General features: G+C 41.3%; 1 protein-coding gene across 1 annotated transcript in view; it reads left to right on the top strand.

Moving 5' to 3' along the window:
- The window catches only part of ephb3a (eph receptor B3a), a 67164-nt gene that overhangs the window by 19630 nt on the left and 21405 nt on the right, over positions 1-26129 (top strand). Inside the window, exons 4-11 of the mRNA XM_008433273.2 lie at positions 6835-6990; positions 12870-13205; positions 16704-16828; positions 19263-19419; positions 19601-19709; positions 20009-20061; positions 23311-23433; positions 24109-24356. Coding sequence (XP_008431495.1) covers positions 6835-6990; positions 12870-13205; positions 16704-16828; positions 19263-19419; positions 19601-19709; positions 20009-20061; positions 23311-23433; positions 24109-24356 — 1307 coding nt within the window. The remainder of the gene's footprint in view (positions 1-6834; positions 6991-12869; positions 13206-16703; positions 16829-19262; positions 19420-19600; positions 19710-20008; positions 20062-23310; positions 23434-24108; positions 24357-26129) is intronic.

A 26129-nucleotide genomic window follows, 5' to 3' on the forward strand; every position in this document is an offset into this window, starting at 1 on the left:
CTGCTACCCTGCATGTTTTAGATGCTTCCCTGCTTCCCATTTCAGTTGATGGGTCATTAACAGACTCTTGCTGAATTGCAGGGAAACATCTACAACATGCAGGGCAAAGGGCCTTGAGAACCAAGGTTGGGAAACATCTGGACTAGAGGACATATCTCCAAAAAGGAAGGATTTTTCTAACTGCATTTGCCAACTTTACACTGGCTTTTTTTTTGTTTACCTGGCTTTTGGAACACTGGGCTCTTCCTCTCTTCAGCCTTTCATTTCACAGTAGATAATGACAGCCTCTTCTTTTGTTTTGTTCCCAAGTTAGAAAGTTCAGTGATCTTAGTGTCTTAAAACTTCAGTTTGCTATTCTGGTATTTAGCAAATAGAAATAGTTGTTGTGATCATAACTGATCTAAATAAATAAAAAAAAATCTAATTTCTGATGTATGAATGTGACCTTCAGGAACAAATGTAAACATCTGGTGTATTTCTACTTCAATCCTTTTTCTATAACGTGTTTATTTAGTATTTATACATCGAATAGAATAAATACCTACTGAATGTTATCAGTAGTGTTTAAGTGCTTATCGAAAATAATATACCTTATGCTGTGTTACTATGTCAATAGCTTCATAATAGTGGTGAGTATGTTTCTTCTAGATTCCATATCATTAATGATTTTTAAACCAGAAACATTTCCTAAGAGTCTTTTTTTTCCCTTTCTTGTGAGGGAAACATTCAGCTTCCTTCTGTCTGCCTGCTGACTGGAAGTGAGTAGCAATATGTAGGGGAGGGAGCAGCGCTGCATTACACTATGATCCACAGAGGAACAGAAATCTCACTTTCTTTGGGTGGAAGAGCTTTAAATTGAGGGAATGATGTGACGAAATATTATTAACATTTAGCTAAGAAAGACTTTTAAGTGTGTCTGCAAATGTTCAGGCTGTGCATGCACACGGTTTTGGAGTTTTACGAAACTAGAAAACATTTTTAAAACCAACATTAGAGTGAATACATTTCAAAATGGCGCTTTCATGTTTCATTTTTTTGTTCTTTTTAATCAATGATGTCATAGCTCCATCTCTCTCTCTCTCTCTATCCCGCTTCCTGGCGCCGTTCTGTGTGTTTCTGTCGTTCTCTGGTAGTGCTACAGCGCTTTCTGGCGCCGTATCCTGTCGTGTGGACGCACATTTTTACAAAGAAAAAAATAATACCGAGCTCCTCTCTCTGTGCGCAGGAAATCATACTGTCATATTATAAAATTGATGCTAAATAAACCTGCAGTATGCAACTTATATAAACTTTTTTTTTTCATTTTTGCATATTTGTTGAAACTATCACTATGTTGTGACAGTTTGGTATGAGACAATCTGTGAAAAAAATAAATAAATCAAGGTCCTCTGCCTTCTCCCAGTTCTAACTAGAAACAGCCAATCAGAGCTAGGAGGCATATCTTAGCGCTGTCAAACACAATCTTGTGTGGCGCTGCTCATCCCCCGCCCCCTCTACTTCTTTGCTCTCTGCTATGCTGCAACTTCTTCCTGATTCCAGAGCCTGTTGTGAATGCTCAGGCGAGAAAAAGAGAAATTTAATTTAGTTGAGTTACTTCTCTTAGATTCAAATCACATTTAAGCATTTTTTCCCAGTGTCTTGTAAAATCAGAACAGTTCAGTAAAATGTAGGTTAGGGTTTCAATTCTTGCTCACACTCCCCTTCAGTAAGTGGCGGTAAAGTAAACTAAAATCTGTTTGCCAGCAACCAGTAAAATCAAAAGAGAAGAAGATGCTAAGGCTAGTTAGCATAGCTACAGATGCTATGGTGCTATGGCGGATAAACGTTCTTCCTGTTACAGTAAGTCATCTCTCCATTAGTCATGATTAAACTTTTTTTTAATAAAAGTTACATACCGTAGCTCTAAGCGGACCAAGCCCTGTACAGTATTTAACTTAAATTTTTATTCGTTCTGACTTTTGTTCAACTACAGCTCCTTTGTATGCTCAATGCAAGTCACCTCAGCCTGTGCCCTCTTCTTCGCATTTATTGTGTGGCTCCTGAAAGGGGGGGGGATGCGGGGGTGAAGGAGGAAGAGGGGTAGGGGAGGAGTATGAATTAATGAGGTGTTGCAGAGAAGAGCCGCATACAAATATTGTGCAAGCGGGACAGGAGGGAGAGAAAGATAGTCGGATGGCACAAAACCGAGAGCCAATACATTTTCGCGAGGCAAACGCAGATAATAGAACGGGAAGATGAATCCCAGAGAAGAGAGATAGCGTTGTGGAGGGAGAGGCGGAGGGGGAGGGGGGGTGAGCTGGGGGCGAGGTGTGAATTGCCAAAGCGCGGACAGAAACAGCTGCTAAAAGGAGGGGAATGAAAATGGCAGCTGGCGGCAGGAAGTCAGAGACGGCGCACGCGAAACCTTCTCTCACCTGGGCGTGAGAAATGGTGTTGAACACGCGCCGGAGAGCTCATTCGTTGCCATGTGGCTGCTCAAGGTTAAAAGCTTGCCGCCGAAGCCTGATAAAAAGCTCTCCAGGGCCTCAGCCAGCGCTTGTGATGAGGAAGTGTAATTTCCTCGGCGGCCTACCCGTTAGTTAATCTACAGGCGGCCACGCTCATTAACACCATTCAGACCAACGCGAGCCAACACCGCCACGCTGACATTAATCACTCAGACGTTTCATTTCTTACCTCCGTCTGGCCGCTCCGAGCCAAACGCCGCATGAGATATAGGGGGGAGGAGAGGGGAAAAGACAATAGAGGGAGATATGGAGGATCAAAAACAGGAAAATCACCGTGCCCTCCAAAGAGGTTAATGGATTAAAACAAGACAGAGAGAGAGAGGGGGAGTGAGGGGGTGACTCAGCAGACACTCGAAAGAAATGAGAGGAAAATAAACCAAAAGAAAATAACGGTGGGCTACGTTTCATGCAGAAGAAAACATGGATGCTGAGCGTTTTGTTCCGTTGCAGTTTTGGTCGTTTTCCAAAGTTTTGGGTATAAAATGGAGATGGCCGGACATTTCATGTGCTATGGATCTACGAGTCTGTGTCCTTCCTCTGTCTCTTCTCTGCACACTGCTGCAGCTTACACAACCATAACATACAAGACTGGCGACAGTTACATATAAACAAAAACTGACTAAGGCAGGTCAACACTCAGAGAGGGGGCAGACTGAGGAGATAACAGCAGAACTCGCGCTACAAGCTTTGCTTCACTTGGTGTCACCCTTAAGGTGAGCTGAGTTTGTCACTCCATAGATCCATTTGTATAACTTGCAACATCTGATTATTTTTGGCGTGTTTTATACTTAATCAAATTTCTAACCCTGATGAAGTGCAATTACTTGACTGCTATACCTAAGTAATTTTTTTTGAGTATCCTTACTGGAGTATTGTAAAAGCACTCGGAAAACAATACAGGAATGTATCTTCCTTCTCATGCGCTTATGAATACTAAAGTATTTTCAAAACTAAGTACTTCAGTGCTTTAACTTGAATAAACTTTTACTCAGATATAGTTGAGTATTTTGTCCACCACACTGACAACCGACGATTTAAAGTAACTTCTCTTACTCTACTGTAAAAGATCCTTACTTCCTGCCTGGGCTCCTCTCAGGTGTTTCCTGGTAGCTCTGGGAGGTTCTAGCACTGTAGCGACCTGGGTGAGGCTGTGATGAGGCTGGGCGCTGTGCAGATCCCGTGCAGCCCTCTCTTTTGTTCCTGCCTCTGTGCCCAGGGCCGCTTGGCGGGGACTGGTGGTGTGAAGAAGCCATTGGCGGTGTCAGTGGCTGGCCTTTTGCTCTGTGGGGGGCGTCGGGCCAGCAGTGGGCCGTGGGGATTGCGCTGTGCTCTGGTGGGAACCCCCCTTCCTCTTGGCCTCCCCGGGATGGTCTCACCAGACGGGATGGCACTCTGCCCTTCCTCCCATGGCGTTTTAGCAATCCAGCCGCTGCGGTGGGTTAATGGTTGGGGGCTGTGGGGCAGTTTCTCCTCGTCAGCGCTGACTGGTCTGATTGCTGATGGACTGTGTGGGTGATTGACCGGTGGGATGACCAGCTTCCAAGTTGCAGTTTATTTTTACATATTTGACCAAGATGGTCAACCTATTGTGTTTGTCAGTTTCTTTATTATTTATTTTAAATGGGCTGTTCTACTCCTAATTGTACTGACTGAACTAATTAAAGTTGTTTTTACATGTTTGGCCAAACTTGTGGAGCTATTGGTGTATTTGAGTGAGCTGTTCTGGTGCAGAGTTACAAAATTAGTTTGTAATTCAGTACATTTATGTCTGTTTTTAAAAAAAGAAACATTTTACATCAGTTCAGCAGTTTTTCTTTTTCAGATCGGTGTCAGTCGATCCTGAACCTCAGATATTGGTACTGGAAATGACTAAGTGGATCGGTTCATCTCTGTCCAAAAACATAGCTGATAGCTTAACTCGTCTCTCTGAGCTGGCCGTAGGTGTGTGTGTGTGTGTGTGTGTGTGCGCGCGCATGGTCGGTTGTCCTGTGTCTCTGTGTTGCCCTGTGATGAACTGGTGACCTGTCCCGGGTGAACCCAATAACTGGCCCAATAACCGGTGGGGCCAGACGCTCCCCTCTGACCCAACAAGGAGAAGAAAACAACAGGCAGATGGATAAAACAGAAACAGAATCCTTTAGGATTAACTCTCAACTCTATTGAAATCTTGTTATTTTCGGGATCATAAATATTTCTAAACTTGGAAATTTGTTTGTGTTTTAAGTGAGAAAAAAAAGTGGCAATTTTTTTAGCTAACTGATTTTCAGTGTGCAGCAACAGGTGGGGCAGAGGCAACACGGTGCTGCACACATTTTTATCAAGTAATTTTACCAATAGATTGTAAACTACATGCTTTTTGTTTTTACACTATTTTCTATAGAAATGTAATGTTCCATAACATAAAATATTCAAACAGCTAAAAACTTTTTTTTTTGTTCTTTAATTTAAAGATCCAAAATTTTGTGGCGCTAATTTAAAAATATTTACAAAGAATTTAGCTATTTTTGCGCTTACATATGACCTGAAATGTGGCCTATAACTTGACATAAAGAAACGTCATGAGAAGGGACCAGATTTGGCCCCCAGGTCTTGAGTTTGACACAAACCTTAGAGCCTGATACAAATATTGTCAAATTCAAAAAATTAAATCAGCTGTTTATTGAATGTTGAAATTTTGTCTGATTTTCTCAGATTTTTGCGTGTCATACTCGATGCATTCAGCTTTGTAGTCATTAGATTATATATTATTTTACTTTTGCAGGTTCTGCAGTGGCTTAACTACATAAAAAACTGTTAATTAATAGTTACAATGAATGGTTTCTGGTAGAAAGGGACAAAATTGTAAGATGAACTAAACCGGAGCTGGAAGTGTTGGGACTGAAGTTGACCTGTAGTTTAAATATAAAATTGTGCAAATTGTAATTACGAAAATAAATGTCCTCAATGGAAACACAGCAATTTGGAAAAAAGCTTTTTTTTGTGAAAACGTTTTTGCAGTAGTATAAGACGGCTTTTTTAATTGGTGTATTTCAGAACACTGCAATAGAAACACTTTTTTCATGTCACATGATCGACAGGCGGATGTTACTGCTGGCGGAAACGACGAAGAAGACAATGACAGGAAGTGGCAGGAGGATGATAGTTTTTAATGACTTCTGGTGTGAACAAACTGATTCACGTCTGATTTTAATCATGTTTCTTATTTAACGGGTGCACCGCAATTGCAAAATTGTGATTTATTTTTTCAGCATAAGTTTTGCTGTTGCGAGTTTTATTGCGTAACGCCGCTGCAGGGCTGTTAGCTGTTGGCTTCTCTAATCATGCCATTGTTTTGACTTTGGGTGGAGCCGAAACTGAAAGCCCACTTAGCCTAACTACTTAATCACCCTCTCCTCTCTCTCTCCCTCTTCCTCTCTCTGGGTTTTATGAGCAGTCACGCTGACAGGACAGATGTTTGCCAGACTCCCCCACTTTTACACCACCGGTTAGGAATGTGGCGAACAGTAAAACCAGCGGCTCCCGAGGCAGATCTATCCAGACCTTTCGCTGCTAATCCCCTTTATCAGAATCCTTCTTTAGTCTGGGCTTACTCCGGTTTATCCTTAAGACTCCATATCAGCCAACTTTCAGCCCGACACTTAGGAATTTAAATTAATCTCTTGGACACATCGCCTCAGATTACCGCACTTTGTATACTCTCCTCATAACTCGGCTGAGCTAATTCATGTCTGTTCTGATGTCCCTTCATTTGGATTGATTTATGGGCTTATTATGGAGCGTCTTCTGCATGCGCGCCGAGGCCCTCGTTTGTATTCAGCGGCGCGGTTTTGGAGAGCCGTGAGGAGCCGGGAGACACTGATTGATGGGTTCGGGGTGGATCCCTTTTTTTTTTTTCTTCTTCTTCTTCTTTTTTTTTTCCACACAAGCATTCTCCATCCTTGTTTTGTCTGACAACAGCAATCTCCTGTCAGCAGTCGGTCTTCATCTTTATCCCCCTTCTCCTCATCTTCAACATGAAACTTTGCTGTCATCGCGACTCCATGTTCGGGGAGATTAATGTCACCGAGCACAGAGGATGAAAATGAAAAAGCAAATGCAAGAAAAAAAAAAAAAAAAAACACAGATAAGTCCCTCTGCTTAAGCGCACCGCCGATGCTTCTTTTGTAAATGTTGAGGTTTTTTTGCAGGTGCATCGGAGGATGAGTCCTGATGTGACAGCTGCTGGTCTTCCAGATAAGCGACAGCGGCGTTTTGTTTTCCTTGCTTCTTATCGTCCTTTCCCGTTTCTCTCTCTCTCTCTCTCTCTCTCTCTCTCTCATCCACCCAGCTTGCATCCCCGGGACTTTCAAATCCAAATTCGGTGAGGGGACGTGCGCTCCCTGCCCGGCCAACAGCCGCACCAGTTCACGAGGCGCAAACATCTGTCCCTGCCTGAGCGGCTTCTACCGCGCCGACAGCGACCCGCCGGACTCCTCCTGCACCAGTGAGTAACGCTCCGCCATCTGAATTTAAAACGTTCACAATCTTCAGTGAGGTTCAGTTGAAAGATTATAAGCAGTTGATTTTATCTCACCTTTATATGGACCTGCTTGTGTCTTTAGTAAAGGTGATGATGATGATGATGATGATGACATAGGTTGTCATAGCTAATTGCAAGTATTCACCAGATTGAGAAATAATTTAAAAACTAGAGTAGGGACGCACCGATTCACTTCTTTCGCTTTTGATACCAATATCTGAAGTTTAGTATCGATCCAAAACCAAAAGATTTTTCTACTTCTGGCAGGATATTAACTGTTTAACCGTTTAACAGAAAATCACCCATTAAGGTTTTCTCTGCAACTTTGCAGTAAAATTAACCCAGTTTACAAAAAGCCATTTCAATCTGGAGAGACTCAAACGGACAAAGAAAGCGATTAAAAGAGTTTAATGACAAAATGAACATAGAAAGAAACAAAGTCCTTTGGCGTTCAGGTCCCGGTCGGGGACGTCAAGCTGGACTTCGATAAGCTCGATGAACATTCCTGGTGCAGCATAGGAATGTAGACCCCCGGGGCCTGTACTGGTGGCGGCAGTCGGAGGAGGATGAGGCCTGAGAGCCGGGAGCAGAAGGTGGAGATGGGGCGGAGGTGGGTTGATCGCAGCTGGTGAGCAGAGGAGGCCAGGGGTGAAGGTCCTTTTGAACTGGAGCCCAAGCGATGATTGGCTGGAGCGAGGATTGGACCGGCGCTGATAGGTCCAGGTTGCAGAGAGGGAGGCGCTGATTGATGAGGCAGGTGTGACTAGAGTCTTCCAGACTGAACTTTTGTTAAGACTCCATTATACATTCAGCGTCTGCATAACATCAGGAGAATTCAACGTTTTCATGACCATATTGTCAGGCGCTATTGCCACCCTTCACTCTTCTGTCTCTTTTCTTTCTTTTCCTTCTTCACTCGCTCCCAGCGAGCTTTAGAATCTCAGCCACTGAAATTATTAAACAAGTGTTGGCATCGACGGCGGTGCAGATCCAGCCAACAGGCCAAATATATTATTGGCATGCAGAATTTGCATACATGCCAATTGAAATATAATTTCCTACCAAACATTGCGTCCAAGCGGTTCTTTGTAATTGGGATAATGCACAAGTGGATAATGAGACAATCACCGTTTCACATATAGTGCAGATCTAGTTTCAAACCCGTAAAATATAAAAGTTTTTTTAAATTCACATTTTGCCAAGTTAATTCTACTGAAGTATTAACTTGAATTCTGTGTTATGACTTAGTTGTTGGGTCATGGTAGCTGGTAGGTGTAACGGTGCAGATAAATCACAGTTTGGTAAATTCCCTGGTTTTGAGGTCACTGGTCTGTATGAGCATCGCAGAGCAGCAAACAGAAGCAAATGCCAAATTTATTCATTGCATTAAAAAAAAAAAAAAAAAGCAGAAACCCTATGAAAATAAATAAAAACCAAGAAAGATAAAGAGTAGGAGGTAGATGGGACGCTTGTAAGCAGAGCAAGATCGGATATTTTTCTTTTTATAAGTGAAATCAAAACTCAGCCCTACAGGCCTCGTATCGAATAAAAACATCTGCTAAGCCTAGAATTAAATGTTATAAAATAAGTTTTTCTTCAGTGAATTTGGCCTCGTCCACAAAGTAAACCAAACAGGATAACTTATTAAATCAGTTAAGACCTAGTGATGTATTTCACAGCATTTATTAGATATCGCCTGCTGGTGCAAAGCAGACAAATTATGATCCTTTTTGGCTTTCCATATGTGTACCAAATGCGTGCCACAGCTGCCTTCGCTTCCTTGGAAACCAAAATGTTTTTTTTTTAAAAACTTGTAAACAAGTAGCTCCAGAAAAACATCATCTGCATTTGTTGCATTGTTTTGTTGTGTAGGGCTGTAGAAATGTTCTACTTATTGTTAGTTTTTAACATGTTTTTCTCAAAAAAAGGTTTTTTTTGCTTTTTTTTTGAGAAAACGCCAACATATTCTGAATAGCAGTGATCACCAATAACTGGGTCTATTCTTGATTGTACACATTGGGCTATAAGTTTTTCTTTGTTTTGTTCTCTACAACCTAGCACAAATAAATCCATTAACTTTGTTATTGAAAGAACAAAAACAAGAAATCTCACCAAGTATCTTTGGTCTAGTTTCTACTGTGCATAAGTTAGTACACTTGAAATAAAAGAAAATCTTGCACATAGATTTTCAGCAAGACATAGCAGCTTGTTTAAGTCAATATATCCCTAATATTAACGATAAGTATTAGTTCCACTGGCACATTATTTCACTTATAATTTCCCATTTCCACTGGTTGAATAATCTGCCAGTGGAACTAGTAGTTTTTATATTAAGGAATTTTTAACTTAAAGCTATCTCCTACATTGTGCTGAAAAGTTGATTGTATGTTAGTTTTGTTTCTTTCATGTGTGCTGGGATTTTTGCCGTAGAAACTAGACCTCCAGTAATGGGTAAAATGTTGTGTGTTTGCAGTTCCTTCTGAAACGATCCGCTTTAGCTCCTGTGTTTTTTTCTCTGAAATTTGAATTGTTTATGAGTAGACAGATGTGTTACTTCACCTCATGGTTTTTTTATGCCATTTTTGTATATGTCACATTGTTGCTGGAAGAAAAGATGATACGTAGAACTCTGACACAAAAAGATACAGAAAAATTCCCCAAAATTAGTATTTACTCACAAATGTCTACATTTTCATCAGTTAGACTGATTCCCAAACTATTTGCATTTTTCAAGCTAAATGTGGTTTGTTACAGGCAAGATAATAACGGCTCCTAAATACTTTACATCTGTCTAAGTATGAAGGAGCAGCTGCTCACTGATGGTTTGAGGTAAGGCAAGTCTGAAGGCAGCTGTAAGTACATTGGTTAAAAACAATGCGACTCAAATAAAAGGTGAGAAAATATTGTCATTATTACTAATAATAATATTAGAGTGGACCCTTTCAAAACAGTCCATACTTTAAATTCAGTTTAGCTCTAAAATGATAAACCCAAACTGACTCCTTACTTCTAACTTGCTTCTAAATCAGGGAGTCTGTGCATCCGTAAAAATTCTTAAATTGATTCATCAAAAATTAAGGCCTTAAAATGTCGTAAATTCCATAAAAAATGTAAGTTGGTGCAACTTACGTTAATCACAGGTCTTAAATTTTGTGGTGGCAGGACATCATGTATACTACGCACTGCTTTTCTCTCGTGACTTTTCTGTCAAACTTTTGAGTCACGTACAAACATCTTCATTCACTGCATTCTTGAGGCGGTTGATGCTACCGCTAAGTAGCTTCTAACAAAACCTTGCTAGCTAGCTTAGAAACCTAGCTAGCTAGCAAGGATAAATTAATTTGTCTAAAGTTAAAATGCATTAGCTATTAATCTTAATTTTAGATACATTAGCTAGCTAGCTAACTTAAATTGAGCTAACTGGCTAGCTTAAATTAATGTATCTAAAATTAAAATACACTAGCTTTTCAAGTTCATTTCAGATGCATTAGTTTTTGCCTTTATCATGGAAGTGTAAAATTGTCGCCAGTTGTCTAGAAGACGTTTGTCTTCACCACTGTCTCACTTCTGTTGCACATTCAGTCTGTGCAAATAAGCTCGGCACTACTACTACATCATATATGTCATTTTCTTTTGTACCGTTCCGAGGTGATACAGGTTTTAAATGTCACTCATAATCATCTTAAAAAGGTCCTAAATTTGAGTTGTTGAAATCTGCAGAAAGCCTGTAAATGTCAGTATTTGAATGTGAAGGACTTGTTTTAGCGGTAAGCAGGCGGCTGTGCTGCTGGCAGCAGCGCGGCCTGCTTGTTCCACCAGTCCCTCCCTGGCCGTGCTGATTTAGAGCGACATGAGCTGCTAAAGTCGAGCCCCAGGGGCCTTTCGCCACGTTAAATGACACACACACGGCCCGCAACTGTCTCCCCCAGATCCTCGTCACAGGAACACTGTGGACTGTGACACTGACCAGCGCACGCTGACAGGCGGGCAGGGACACGGCCACCACCTTCCACTAGACACACACACACAAACACGCATGCGGGCGCGCGCGGGCTTGACAGTCCTGCCTCTGCGGTCTGTCAGAGCCGGAGCCAGGGCCGCCTGCGTTTTGTGTTTTTGAAGCTGCGCATTGCACAAGAGAAGGCAATGGATGGCAGCTTGGACTCAGCGTGTGTTTTAGACGGGTGTCCAATTAGAGGAGCTTCCACTCTGAACTCCGTCTGCCTAATTAGAAAGGATGGGGCGAGAGAAATGGCCGCTCAGGGCAAGGCAGCTGAGGAGGTGGACTCTGTGGAGAGAGCCGTTTGCTCTCTGGCTGCAGTGAGACGGGCCGGACGCTCCGCTGCCGGGAGCCGAGAGGCAGAGCACCTTAATAAGATGAAAAGCCTGTTTGCACAAGTGATCTTTGTTGCTTTCCTCGGTGCTTATCGCACTTTATCCTGATTTCAAGCGCTCTCTCTCTGAAAATGCTGCGCTGCTTATAGAAACACGATGGCCCTGGGTCACACTGACTCACAAACAGGAACTCTCTGTCATGAGCAGATTAGCTATTTCAAACTGACAGGGGGTCAGCCAAGCTATGCTTGAGCATGACAGTTTATATGAATCACATCAACAAAAAAAAAAGTTGAACGTTGCTTTATTTTCAAGCCATTTTTTTTTTAATTATTGTAGGAGCCTGTTTAAAGTAGAGATGCACCACTCCCATTGGAACTCAGGGGTTTGAGGATTTCAGGTATTAACTCCCTAAACCCAACTCCCTACCCAACAACAAGGATTTCCTGCAAACTCATCAAAACTATCCTTTCTAAATGAACCTAAATAATTATGCTAGTAGTTTTTTTGTGCATAAACTAACAGCTCTAATGAAGACGCCATAAGATTTACCTACTGCCTTTACGTAGTAGGTATAAAGCCCTGCAAACCAGCGATGCACCGATCCACTGTTTTCACTTCCAATACCAGTAGCTGAGGTTTGGCGTTGGCCGATACTGATCCAATGCAGAAAAACAGCTGAATTGACTTAAAACGTTTCTATTTTTAAACAAAGACATACATGTACTGATTAAGTAATGTATTTGATAACTCTACAACAGTGCAGTATCAGTTAGATACAAACAGCTTCACAAGTTTGGTCAAACTTGTAAAAACAACTTTCCTTTGTTCAGTCAGTTAGATTGGGAGGCTAAAAGCCAATGGAAAATAAATAAACTGATACAGGAAATTATGAATTCTAAATATAATGTAAAAAAATAAATAATAAAGCATGATGTCGCCCAGAGCACAAAGCATAGAATTAAACTGAATAGATCTGCCCTTATGGATCAGGTACATTATCACAGATACCTGATCTAGAATTTTTTTCAATATTGGGACCAATACAGATATTAATATCGTATCGGTGCATCTCTACTTTGAAACTGCCTGTAACCATGTTTGCGTAGTCTTCTGTGTGTTGTAGAAGAAGTCATTGTCTCTCTGACTGGTGGCTCCCTGCAGCCTCTGGGGCCAAATAGTCTGGATTTATGCTAAATAAAGATGCCGAAGGAGGCGGAATATGATCCCTTTTACCCTTTTTAAGACATTTCTGTACATGTTTTGTGCGTATTCTCACTAAAGAATGTCAATATTATACTCCACCTCTCTTATACTCTATTTTCTGCTCACATGCTACCTATTGTTCCCTTTTTATAAAGCTGTTAAAACAGTTTCTTTAACCACCAGGGAGGATAATGTCAGCGCTGCACCAGGAGGATGACTAAACCCTCACTTGTGTGTTTTAGCACAGCCTGCCCACCTTCTCCAGTGCCCACACATGTGTGTATGTGTGTGTTTCTGTGCAGCCATCCCCTTGGCCCCTCGCAACGTCATATCCAGCGTGAACGAGACCTCCTTGTCCCTGGAGTGGGACGAACCCACGGACACGGGCGGGCGGGGGGACCTCGTCTACAACGTGGTGTGCAAGAAGTGCCTGCGCGACCTCAGCCCGTGCACGCGCTGCGACGACAACGTGGACATCGCTCCCCGCCGCCTGGGCATGAGGCAGAGGAAGGTGGTGGTGAGGAACCTGCAGGCCCACACCCGCTACAGCTTCGAGGTCCAGGCCGTCAACGGTGTGTCCGGGAAGAACCCGTCCTCACCCAACTACTCCACGGTCAACATCACCACCAACCAGGCCGGTGAGTAAAACCCCGTCGCCGGCCTGATTCACGGCGGAGCGCCGATCAATACCACTTAGCATCGCGGTAGTACAGGCTGGTTAAAGGATCCCGCTTTCAGTCAATGTCAATGAGCCTCCTAATGAGTGTTGGGTATCAACAGAGGTTCCAACACGGAGAGTAAACAGTGTGGAGGAAAGCTCATTGAGAGTGACAGCTGGACAAATGCCGGGCTGCAGCTCTGCGTTTCTGGGACAGTTCTCAGGAAGAGGCAGATAAATTCTGCTTTATATCCCCACTGTCAGCACTCGGCAGACTAAGCAGGTTTCTTATCATATGTCTTGACAAATGTCACCTTCCAACATCGCCACTTAAATATATGCAACATCATCATCAACCAAACTGTTCAGGGGGGCCTCTCCCAGACGGCAATTACTCTCCCAGTTAACCTGCACTTAATCACCCACTGCAGTATATATGAGCCCAGCTCAGTGACTATCAACTGAGTCAGGCGTCACAAATCAATAGGCTGCAGAACAGTAGAGGTGAATCATCTACTTCCTCTCCTAAGCTGTTCGGGATTGAGGTGGGGAAAGTTTGAACATTCATCATCTTTCCGTTTCGGTTCGCTTCAAGTGCTTCGGGTACCAGGCGTTCCCGCTGAACAATAAATACGATTTCACCAGCCAAGGTTCACTTAGAATGTATTTAGACGTGACTCAAAGTTAAACCTACACACGAGCCTGATTTAGGCCTAGTAGTCCACATGTGGCCAGATATCTGGGAAAACAAATGCCTTTTTAAGCGTTTTGGCCCTCCGATCATACGAAAAACTCTGTTTATTTTCACTGAAAACGATGGTTTATAAAATAGTGGAAATTTGAGAGAGCTCTGTATTTGTGTGTGCGTGTACAAGGGAGAACATTTTAATAACTTTATATTCTAATAAACTATCTAAAAGTAGTTCGACGTGTATATATATATATATATCTGTCCAATTAAATAATGTTTAATTTCTAACAGGAAGTCATGGTCTTTAGGGTGCTTAGCTAAGTTGTTTTGATCCCAGAAGTGTCAACTAAATGAGCATAAGCATATGCACACACACACACACACACACACACACACGCACGCACACGCGCACACACACACACACACACACACACACACACACACACACACACACACACACACATATATATACTGCCACAATAACAAAAGCCACAACATAAGATATGCTAAAGCAAAAGTTAAGTTAATACAGAAGTTATGCTAAAAATGTAAATTATGCTGAAGCAGAACTTCTGCTATCATGGCAGTTATATTAAAACGTAAATTAAAATGTTAAAACGTAAATTATGCTAAAACTGAAGTTATGCTAAAGCAGAAGGTAAAATGTTAAATATTTTTGCTAATATGTGAGTTAGCTTGGCAAAAAGTGAAATATCAAAATAAAAGCTGTCTCTTGCGTGTTAGTTGAAAACAGGACGTGTGGAGACAGCCAAGGTGGTGGAGTGAGTAGACGCTGTCTTCCGAGGTCTGCACAAAAAGGTCATGAAACGCGGTAAAACTTTGACTATATTATTACTGACATTGTTAAAAGGTAACAGTTTATGCTAAAACTTCCGTTATGCTGTCGTGTTGACCCTTTTGGGCCACCGTAGATTCCAGACCATGGCACCATTTATAAGTTAATGCCCATCAGGCTTACTGCACGTCTAAAACTATTCATTTTCTAAACTAATCTTTCAGAGGGAACATAGTCGCAACATCCGAGAACAAATGAGTGTTTTATTTAGTGGCATTTGATTAAGAATAATCAATCTGGGTTTTGTCATAACCACGACTTTATTCCAAAGTATTTTTAATGTGGCTCCTAATGTCTTTGCTGCTGTGACCTAATAACGTTGACCTATAATGTTTCCTCATAGGTGTGCATTCATTAACGGGGCAGCATTCCCTGGAGAGTTACCTTAAAGAGTGCGCTAAAATAATGAGATAACTGGAAGTGATGAAAAACCCGACAAGAACAGGAGCGACTTAACGTTATGGATTTACTGGATTGTCTCTAAAATTTTCTGCGTTTTTGTATCTTTCTCTTTTTTTTGTCGTTTACGTTTCTGTTCTTCTCTGTTGATTTTGCGCTCAGCTTCCATAACATCAACTTCCCGTTTCCTAATTGCAGCCATGAATTCTTCACTCATTATCTTCTGCTGTGTGTTTCCTTCAGCAGATTTTCAGTTGTCAGATGCCCATCCATCTTCTGCTGTGTGTTCCTACGTTGATTAGTATTCTTCCTGGATTCCCAGCCACAATCCTTACGCTACACTCTTACGGTTTTCTGCACCAAGTCAAATTTCAACCTCTTTCCATTTTAATGAGATATAAACATTTTCTCTGCAAGGATTGTATTAATGAAACATAAACATGGACATTATGCTACAATTATGATCCAAAAATGTTTTAAATGCTTCAAGCCTGCGTCACCAGAACACACATGTGACTTTTTATTATCCCAGTATGATAAATGTTCAGTCCAGAATATGTTTCACTAAATGTAACAGGAAGAGAAATGAGTTCCAGTCACTGAAACCAGTACAAATGAAACCCCAACCCTCTTTCTCATTCTTTATTCTATGTCACAGCTTGACCTGTAGTATTTATTTTATTGTACCCATCAGAATTTCTGATTCCTGGTTTTTGGAGAGCTTTTAACTTCTGATTCAAATGTATTTTTTTTACACATTTGTTAAAACTGCCACCATGTTGTAACAATAGAATGAGACGGATGATCTGTGAAAACATTGATCTTTCCACTTCCTCTTTGACCTACTATTGCCACCTGCAAGAATGTGCCTCTCCAAAAACAACCAATCAGAGCAGAGAGGAGGGTCTTAGTGCTGTCAATCACATTTGTGTTCCTGCTACTAAATGCATAGTGCAGCACATTTAGTGCTGATGGTTTTACCGTTTCAGGAAAACCATGACCACCATTGGTCGCCATGCGAACTAGCCTGAGGCATATCATAGCAGAGAGCAAGAGGGGGGCAGGAGGGGTTAGCAGCGCCACAGGAGACTGTGATTGACAGCGCTAAGATCCTTTTCTTGACTCTGGTTGTGTGTAGTTATCACTGGTAGAAAACAGAAGAGATTGACTTTTTTATTTATTTAATTTTTTCGCAGATTATCTGTCCCATACCGTGACAACAGAGTGACAGTTTCACACAAAAATTGAAAAAATATGTTTTATAAAAGTTTCAATTTTATGGTTCATATTATGAGAAACATAAGGAAATCATAAAAAAATGTTTGTGAGGAAAAACATTTTTTAACTTGTAGTAACACCATGTAAAAAGAAGAAGTCTGGAACCATTTAAGGTTAACTAAGCTGAAAAAGGTCAGATTTCAGTCCACAGCCATTTTTTCACTGCATCTGTGTTTACAACTTTGAAAGAAGCTCTCAGCAACTTTTAAGTTACATCACAGTGATATACTGTCTCTCTTGGTGACTCCCTGCAGCACCTTCAGCCGTACCAACAGTCCATCTGATGCGCTCCACTGCAGACACCCTCAGCCTGTCATGGCTGCCCCCCGAGAAACCCAACGGCGTCATCCTCGACTATGAGATCAAGTACCAGGAGAGGGTAAAAGCTCTGACGTGTCACATTAAATGTTTAAATAAAAATTTACTACAACTTAATTGTTTTGAACACTAAGTGAGCTTTGGAGCGTGATGCTGGGGGGCTGGGGATGAGGCGCACATTTTAATTGTAGCAGAATCAAAGTCAGCAGCTGGTAATGTGTTCCTGCTGCATCATTAGCATTAATCAATTCCCTAAGAACAGCCTGCAGGCATAATGCAGCCAATTTGTAACCTCTGATGGTCAAACCTGAGGCTTACCGACCCTGCTGCTGCACTAAAACAAGCTAACGGTCAACTTTAGCCACGTTAGCAGCTCCAGTTCGATGGTTTGCTCGGCCTTAAGGCCACAGAGCTACCGCTAACCCCGCAACAGAGAACACCACCGATAATATGACATCGATTTGACATAATCGCTTCATCTTTTAAACCTCTATTTCAGGAGCTGTGATGTAAATAGTAAAATGGCTCTTATCGTGTTCATAGGGTAATTTGCATTAGATTAGCTTCACCGGAGGATTTCACATACCAGCGTGGCAGGTCCAGGCAGAGCGGCATTTTGAAATTAATTATGCGTCACATTTTTAAAAGACAAAACGAATACGAGTATGAATAATTCACTTATGATGTCTGGGGTTGGGGCGAGTTTTGGTAATTGGATTTTCTCGTTAGAAAGTATTAATGAAAAACAGAAGTTATTGGATTTCTGCTTTAAATACAAAAAATATACAATTTAATCAGAAATCCCTTTTCTTTTATTGTGGTCAATAACATCAGCAGAAATGTAAATTTGTGATGAATTTATGATGAAACCATATTATCTCTGATCAGTGATCATTTTGCACTTACATAGTGGGTTATGCTTCACCCATTAGGGGTATACATATATGCATATATGTATACATTTATGTAATAAGATGAAATAATGCGAGATATTAAGTTCATGTGAACAAGACAAGATCACATTTTATCAATGTTTTGTCAGAACAGAGTTATGTTTTATAAGCGAATAGAGGAAAGTAGGAGTTTGCATTTATCATATCGTTTATTGTGGAAAAACTTTTTATCATATTAAAAATGTTGATTTATTGTTGTCTTGATACATTTCAATAAGCGATAAAGCCAAAAAACAAAAATAATATGAGAAATGTTTTTACAATTGTCTCCACTTTGTCTCATGAGGCTGTCAATGAATATCAGTAGATTAGAAAATATGATTGAATGTGATTACTGTGTGCAGTTCACTGACTTTTTGTAGCGTTACCATGACCTTACAGTTACCCCAAAAAAGAACAATAAATGATTTTTGTTTTAATTAGAGATGTGCTGAGCCATTTTTTTCCACTTCTGATACAAATATGAAGATTAGTATTGGCTGAGATCAATACAATAGAGAAAATGAATGTTTTAACTTAAAATGTCTCCTTTTTTTTAAACATAGACATAAATGCACTGAATTACAAATTAATCTGATAACTCTGCATCAGTACAGCTCAGTTAAATCCACCATCAGCTTCATAAGTTGGTCAAACATGTAAAAACAAAATTTGTTCAGTCGGTGCAATTAGGAGTAGAACAGCCGATGTCAAATAAATAGTAAAGAAACTGATGAAAACAATAGGTTGGCTATTTTGGTCAAACATATAAAAGAAAATGTAACAAACTTTCTTTCAAATGATTCAGAAAGAACAATCAGGAATTCTAAATATGTCAATTAAATAATAAAGCATGCTTTGTTCAGAACAAAGCATAGAATTAGACTGAATAGATCTGTCTTTATAGATCGGGGACATTTTCACCGATACCCGATCTAGAATTTTTTCAATATTGGGACTAACACAGTTATTATCAAATTGGTGCATTTCAAGTTTTAAAGGTGCAACTTTTAGAAAGAATCTGTTTTTTTATATATCTGTTAAAATTGTCTCCATATCGTGACAGTCTGTTATGACACACAGTCTGATAGATGGACCTCCTCTGTTTGCTGCTATCATCGTCTGAAGAAATGCACCGCTCCCGAACAAAAACAACCAATCAGAGCCAGGAGCGCCATCAGTCAAACCTCATGTTCCTGCTGCTAAATGAGCTAACAGCAGAGAAACAAGTTACAGGAAAGCCGTTTATCTGCTGTCAGTGGTGGTCATGGTAACTAACATTAGCATTTATGACAGACTCTGTTAGCTTCAGCATAGCAGAAGGCGGGGGGAGAGGGAGGCAGAGTGGCATGAGCATGGCCATGATTGACTGCACTAAACCCCGCCTCCTGGCTCTGATTGGTTGCTTCCAGGTAGCTCTGGGAGAAAGGAGAGGAGCTCAAGTTTTCTTCATACCATACAGTCACAACATAGTGACTGTTTCAACAAAAATGTAAAAAAAAATATGTTTAATAAAAAGTTACATTCTGCAGCTTTTGACGTTCCTTTGTTGTTTCCGGTCAGGGCCAGGCGATGGCTCACACCGTCACGTCCCAGCACAGCTCGGCCAAGGTGGAGGGCCTGCGGGCGGCCACGCCCTATGTGGTGCAGGTCAGGGCCCGCACCGTGGCCGGGTACGGTCGCTACAGCAACCCCATGGACTTCAGCACCAACCTGCACAGTACGAACGCTTTCCTCCCTCTGCTGTCTGTCCTTGATGGTCTGCTGCCATAGCTTTTCCTAATGAAGGTTCAGGCTTAATAGCTTTTATGACCGACTTAATTGGTATCCATTACACATCCAGCTCAAGCTGCTCTTTAATCCGTCTGCTGGTATTTATTCGTGTGCGTTTTACAATCCAGGTGACCCCCAGAAGTCGGTGCAGGACCAGCTGCCTCTCATCATCGGCTCGGCCTCGGCCGGTCTGGTGGTCGTTGTTGCGTTGGTGGTTATCGCTGTTGTCTGCCTTAAGTAAGTGTTTGATTTTTTTCCCCTTCTCCATCCCTGACAACACGAACTACATGTTTTGCCGTGTTAATTAGACTTTGAACAAAGAGGCTCATTAAATTTTCAGATGAATTCAAAGGGTGTGCGCTTCCATGCAACTCTTGCCTCTTAAGCTCCAAGGAAAAGAAAGCAGCGGTGCTCTACCTCGGCCTGGCTTCCCGGCTGATGTCGGAGCGGTTTATTAGCTCGAGTTTGCCGCGCCTGGGAAAGAGCCGCAGCTGATTGTGTGAATGTGACTCTGCTCATGTGCTTGTTGTTTACAGGAAGCAGCGCAGCGGGTCGGAGCTGGAGTACACCGAGAAACTGCAGCAGTACAGTGAGTTTCTGTGTCCTGCTCCTCTCTGCTGCTGTAGTCATGCCAGTACAGTTAACCAACTGATTTGGTCAATTATCTAATCACCTGTTTTGAGTCAAAGAAGGCATGTTCCTGTTAGCTCGGAGGAAGTCAGACCTCGCAGATGAAACAGAGTTAGATGCATGCGCTGCCGGAGGGTTATTGATTATTGGGAGAAGAAGAAATAAGCCAAAGAGTGAAATAATGGTTTTTATTGATCTGCATTATTTCTGAGGAGATTTTAGTATGCACAAAGCCTCTGCATTTCCATTGTTGCCGTTTGATTTTATTTTTTGTTTTTGCCTTTGTTTTTCTGATTTTTCCTCAACTCTGCCAAATTGAACAAACTACCCCCTAGTTTAGTTATCAACTAAACACTATAATTTGTTCAGATTAATGTTTACAACCAAAACAAAGGATTAAAAATATGAGAATGACCAATAAACTGCAAATTGTGATTTGAAAATTATGGAGTGCCGACTGTAAAGTTATACAATCAATAATGAAGAGCAATAATTTGAGTTATAAGAGAGAAAAAAATGGGAGTACAAAGTTATATTTTCACAATGACGTTCATGCATTTTTATGTCGTAGTTCTAAATATTTAATCCACAAGCTAAATAATTATTTGTAAAATAATTTAGCTAGCTAAGATCGAAATAGTTAGCCTGCACACTAAATATTTATGGAGATAAATATTTATAGGGATAAATATTTACACATTTAGCATGCTAACTGTATATTTAGTTTGAAGTTGGCATGCTAATGCATATTTAATTTGAGGTTATCATGGTAACTGTACATTTAGTATGAAGTTAGCATGCTAACTGTATACTTAGTTTGAAGTTAGCATGCTAACTGTATATTAGTTTGAAGTTATCATGCTAACTACATATTTAGCTTATAACTGACAATTATAAATGACATGGTGAATTTATGACTTTAAAAAATTAAACCCGCTTCATTTACTATTAATTTTTACTGTGTAGTTTTACAATGAACCCATAAAAATGACCTATTTCTTTTAGTTAGCTCTGGTGTTGCATTCAGTGACCACATTGAGAAGTTGTCACTAGTGATGTTGCCCTCTTGCTGTGAGGCAGGCCATGGCAGGTTTATTTAAATAGCACCATTCATACCCAAAGCAACAATGCATGCAACAGCCTGCTGTCGCTACATGTTGGTCCAGGAGGAGTGAAAGCTGCAAGTCAGCGACTAGATGCAATCTGAGATCTGAGTCTCCTTAGATGGAAACTTTTAATCATCTATTAATGAACTAATCTTGATAACAATGAAGTATTTGAAATATGTGCAACTGACTTGGCATCTGTCTGTATCAATAGATTTGATGGAATTTCTTCCCAAATTTTCTACAGATTTACATTGTTGTGAATTTGTGCAACATAAACTGAATTGAATTGGCACTGTTTGACGAATGGCAGCAGTTCACCAATTTAAAGTGTGAGGAGTCGCTGATGGTTTTTAAAACCTTGCAGAAATTCTGAAAAAAAAAAATAAATCCAACATTTGTGTTGTGTGACCAATGTGTTAGTACTTATATTTTTAGATTTTTCAGCACACTTTCTGTGATGTAAACCACAGAAATATTTCATGAGCTTTAACCGTTTTGAAACTCATATGTCAGAAATGTGATTTTCTAACATCCACGATTCATACAGAGAGGCTGGGAATCAACTTGGAGGTGACATCCAGACTGATGGTGACCCTTTCTTAACTTGCAGTGTTTGGAGTTGATCAGTTTGCTGGTCTCAGCTCCTCTCTTATCTGGAGAATTTCTTGGTCATTACCGCAACATTTTAACAATCTGATCTTTTGTTTTCACTTATGCTCCATAACACGCTGCTCTCCCGCACGCTGGCAAATCAAAGGATCATGGTGTTCAAGTTGTTCCTGGATTGTGGGAAGACGACAGTCTTGGAGGATGTTTTCATCCCACTTTTTGTTCATGGTTTTGCTCTTGGGCTGAAGTAAAACCACATGATGAGAAGCAACCGCAGACATGGACCATATCAAGATGCTTCACTGTTGTCACAACATGGGGCTAATGGAAACGCTCATCTTTTCTGCATCGAGCATTGCGTTGCATTTGATTTTGTCAATGTCCCAACGGCCACAAGGATCAGTCAGGGAAATTCATTTTGACTGCTCGTCCTTCTACTACTTGTTCCCTTGTTGTCAAAGGCCGTTGTTCAAAAATTGTTGCTTTGGCCACTGCTGTGTGGAAATTGCTGGTATTTTCATGTGTTCATTGGGGAAAAGTTCCACATTTAGACAGCACCACCAAAGAAGCACCTTGAATCCACTGTAGTTGTTATGCCAGGCCACTAGATGGCACTGTGATTTTAGCATGTCATCAAAATGCATATGTGCTTTCGAACATTGGCTTCCACCTCACTTAGAAAAACATTAACCAGTCTCTGATAAAACAAGTGCTCACGTGACATATATTTCTTATTGGAAGTTCTGCCATTATTTGTTATCTTCCCATGCAACAAATCCTGCAGCTTCTTGGGGTGTTCCCAAAAAGACTTGGTTTCAAAAAGTGTCAAACGCTGCGTTTCCATTACAAATATATTGCTGGAATATATTTGGAGTATATTTCTGGACATGTTTGTTTAAGCCTTGTTTGCTGCAGTAGAACTTCTGATCATTAAGTTCTGGTTGGTCCAAAACAAAAACATTCTTTAGGTTATTCATGTCAGGAGTTTCTATAATTTGAGGCAATTTTGGCGTAATGCTATAACACAGGAACTGTTTTTTGGGGAGGTAACTCAAGAATAAAAGTGATTCTATTGAACATGTGATTTCACCTGGATTCTTTCAAAACTCCACCTGTCCTAACCCTAACCCTAACCCCCAGTTTTATTCCAGAACAAAAATGCTAAGAAAATGGGTTTATATCACAAAGTAAATCTTTAAGCCAAAACAAAAAAAAAAAAAATGCTAAACGCAGCTTTCATTGGATTTTACCTTTAGCCTGTCAATAAGGAACCTTGTAGAGTTTCAGACATAAAAATGAGAAACCGTTATAAAAATTCACAAAGTACATTAGACTATTCACTCCAAAATGCTAAGATAGAAATCAACTTTATTTATTTAACTTGAAATCTGACCACAGTTGTGTTTTCAGCGATCACTCTCAACGTTCCGCCTCCAATTCTCCGGTACACATGCAAGGCTCTGATCTTTCTTTCTTGTTTTTCCTCCTAGTTTCTCCAGGGGTCAAGGTGTACATTGACCCCTTCACCTACGAGGACCCCAACGATGCGGTTCACGAGTTTGCCAAAGAGATAGACATCTCTTGTGTGAAAATCGAAGAAGTAATTGGTGCAGGTAAGCGCAGCAGCTGCTTTTGTTCGGAAGGAGAGAGAAACGGCTTTAGTTTGTTATTCCTTAGAGCCTCGGGGTGCGCCCTGCTAGAGTCCTCTCTGGGAGAAAAAGGGATAGTATTCACAGTGCCCTTGAAAGCTGGGAAGTACTCACGTGACTGTTACTTTTCCCCCTTCTAGATCGTTTTCTTTTCTCTTTTTATTTCTCTCCAGCAGCATGTTTTGTCCTGAGGAGTCTGGTCCTGCTCGCCCAACTTTCATGCATCCCTATGTTTTCTTTCTTTCTCTCTCTCTCTTACTTCCCTGTAAACATACTTGCTCCTAGGCACTAGATTCAAAACCCTCAAGTACTTCGCCCATCCTCTGTCTCCCTGCAACACACCCAGGTTGCACCCTCGACCGATACCAGTCACCCCCTCTCTCCCCAACATCTTTGATCCTTGAATCCCCCCTCCACAACCCTAAGATTTCCTCTTCTTTTTTTCTAAATGTGTCCCACAGTTGAAGCCGACCCTCAACTTTTTCAAGTCAGCTCCTTCACACCCAAATCCGACCAGTAACTCTCCCTCTTCCTGCATTTCCCCCAAACTCCCTCTTTCCCGACACCTTCCCTCTGCTCACTCAACCCCCTCCCCACATCACCCTCCCTCCCTCCCGCCACTTTGTTCTCTTGCTGCAGGTGAATTTGGCGAAGTGTGCCGCGGCCGCCTCAAGCAGGCCGGCCGCCGGGAGATGGTGGTGGCAATCAAGACTCTTAAGGCGGGCTATACCGAGCGCCAGAGGCGAGACTTCCTCGCCGAGGCCTCCATCATGGGTCAGTTCGACCACCCTAACGTAATTCGGCTGGAGGGTGTCCTGACACGGAGCTGCCCCGTCCTCATCATCACTGAATTTATGGAAAACGGCGCGCTGGATTCCTTCCTGAGGGTGAGCATGCTGGGAGTTGCAAATTGCGGCACCTCTGACGGGGAAGATTACTTTCTGCTCGCATCAAAGCCGAGAGGAACACACACACGCAGACAGTCAGCCACAGCACCTTTGGGTTATTGGAATGTTTTACTGCGTGTAAAACAGCCTGAGGCGCTCGCTTGCTGAGTGATAGACATTAAACGTGTAATAGAAAGCTTGAAGACAGGCATTGTGTCTTTGCTTGACGCGGCTGAGTGATGCTGACAGCCTCTTCGCGGCACATGCTCCTGCTGGATAACTCGTCACACGCAGACTTTTGGATAAGTTTGCTTTGGTGTGCTAGAGAGTCCCCGTACAACCACTGAATACATTACTGATCAGAGTTGTCTGTACACACCAAACCGCCTACGCAAAATGTTGAACAAAGGCAGGATGAGAAATGAGATGTCACAAGGTACATTTCCAGCTGCGTGGGGGCTATTACATGTCATTTACATTCAATAACACTCGTTTTCCTGCATGGCTGAACTTTGAACACGTCTACTCTGTGAAACTGGGGGGGAAAGGAGGCTGCTTCATGCTAGTTTTGTCTCGTGTTGCTTGGCGTGATAACTGCTTTGGCTATCAGCGGCTTGGGCCAGGGGTGTTCTGGAGATTCAGGAGTCTTTGACATCTTCCAGCTTGTTTTGATTTATTTCCATTTCATTGGGTTCCATTCCATTTGCTCACAAATAAAGGCATGTTTCCACCACAGAAACTTTGTCCAGGGATTTCATGTCCGCCTCCTAATTCAGTAAATCATTTTAAAATACTTTAATCATATGAATATTTTATGGTCTGAAGTGGAAATGAGGACAATCGTTTTCCCTCTGAATCGATAACAGATCCTGGAGCCCAGCCAAGACGCCTGTTCATGCATATTAGATACATACCGAGAAGTGTAATGCAGGCATGTTACCACCATCTAGTGGTCATAGCGGTCATTTATTTAATTACTACTATGCCCACTTATGCCTAGTGCTGCATAATTGCATCATGCTTTCACATATATTTCATGCATGTGCTTTATTGAAATGAGCAATCTGTTCTTAACTCTGAATCTGCCTGAAGGTAAAAAGACATGTCAAACACATAAAGACATGTCAAATTCAGGAAGTAAGGATTGAAAACACAAGGCAGTGCCTGGACTGTGGTTTATGCTCCCATTGCACACATTTCTCAGGCTTTGTTTATTACATATCTGTGAATGTTACAAACATCATCTGACTTTTGGGTGATTACGTTCTCGTTTCTCAGTGTAAATGATGTGAAATGATTCACACTTTATGGCCAAACCGCACTATTTTTAATCCCAACGAGAGCCGTCTCTCCTCTCCTCTTATAACCAACAAGGAGTACTGCTTCAGCAAAATCTTTCATTTTCTACTGTTGCAGCTTTCTCCATACTTTGTAGTGACTCTAAGTTATAAAGTCAATCAATCAAGTTTATTTGCATGGCACATTTCAGCAATAAGGCGGTTCAAAGTGCTTTTCATCATAAAATCGCAAAAATAAAGACATAAAAACAACAAACAGACACCAATTGAGAACCCAGTAACAAACCTTACATGGTCAAGTACCATCATCAAAACCATCAAATATGTTGGTCCATGTTCCAGTGATTATGGGTTGAAAGCAACTAACTCAACTGCAGTAATCAATGCGACTAAAGATAAACGCATGGATGAGATGTTAAGACATTAGTTCTCTAATTCTGGAAATGTTCTTCAGGCGATAGAAGGCCGACTTTCT

This window comes from Poecilia reticulata, linkage group LG17, assembly GCF_000633615.1.
Source record: "Poecilia reticulata strain Guanapo linkage group LG17, Guppy_female_1.0+MT, whole genome shotgun sequence".
NCBI classification, from domain to species: domain Eukaryota; kingdom Metazoa; phylum Chordata; class Actinopteri; order Cyprinodontiformes; family Poeciliidae; genus Poecilia; species Poecilia reticulata.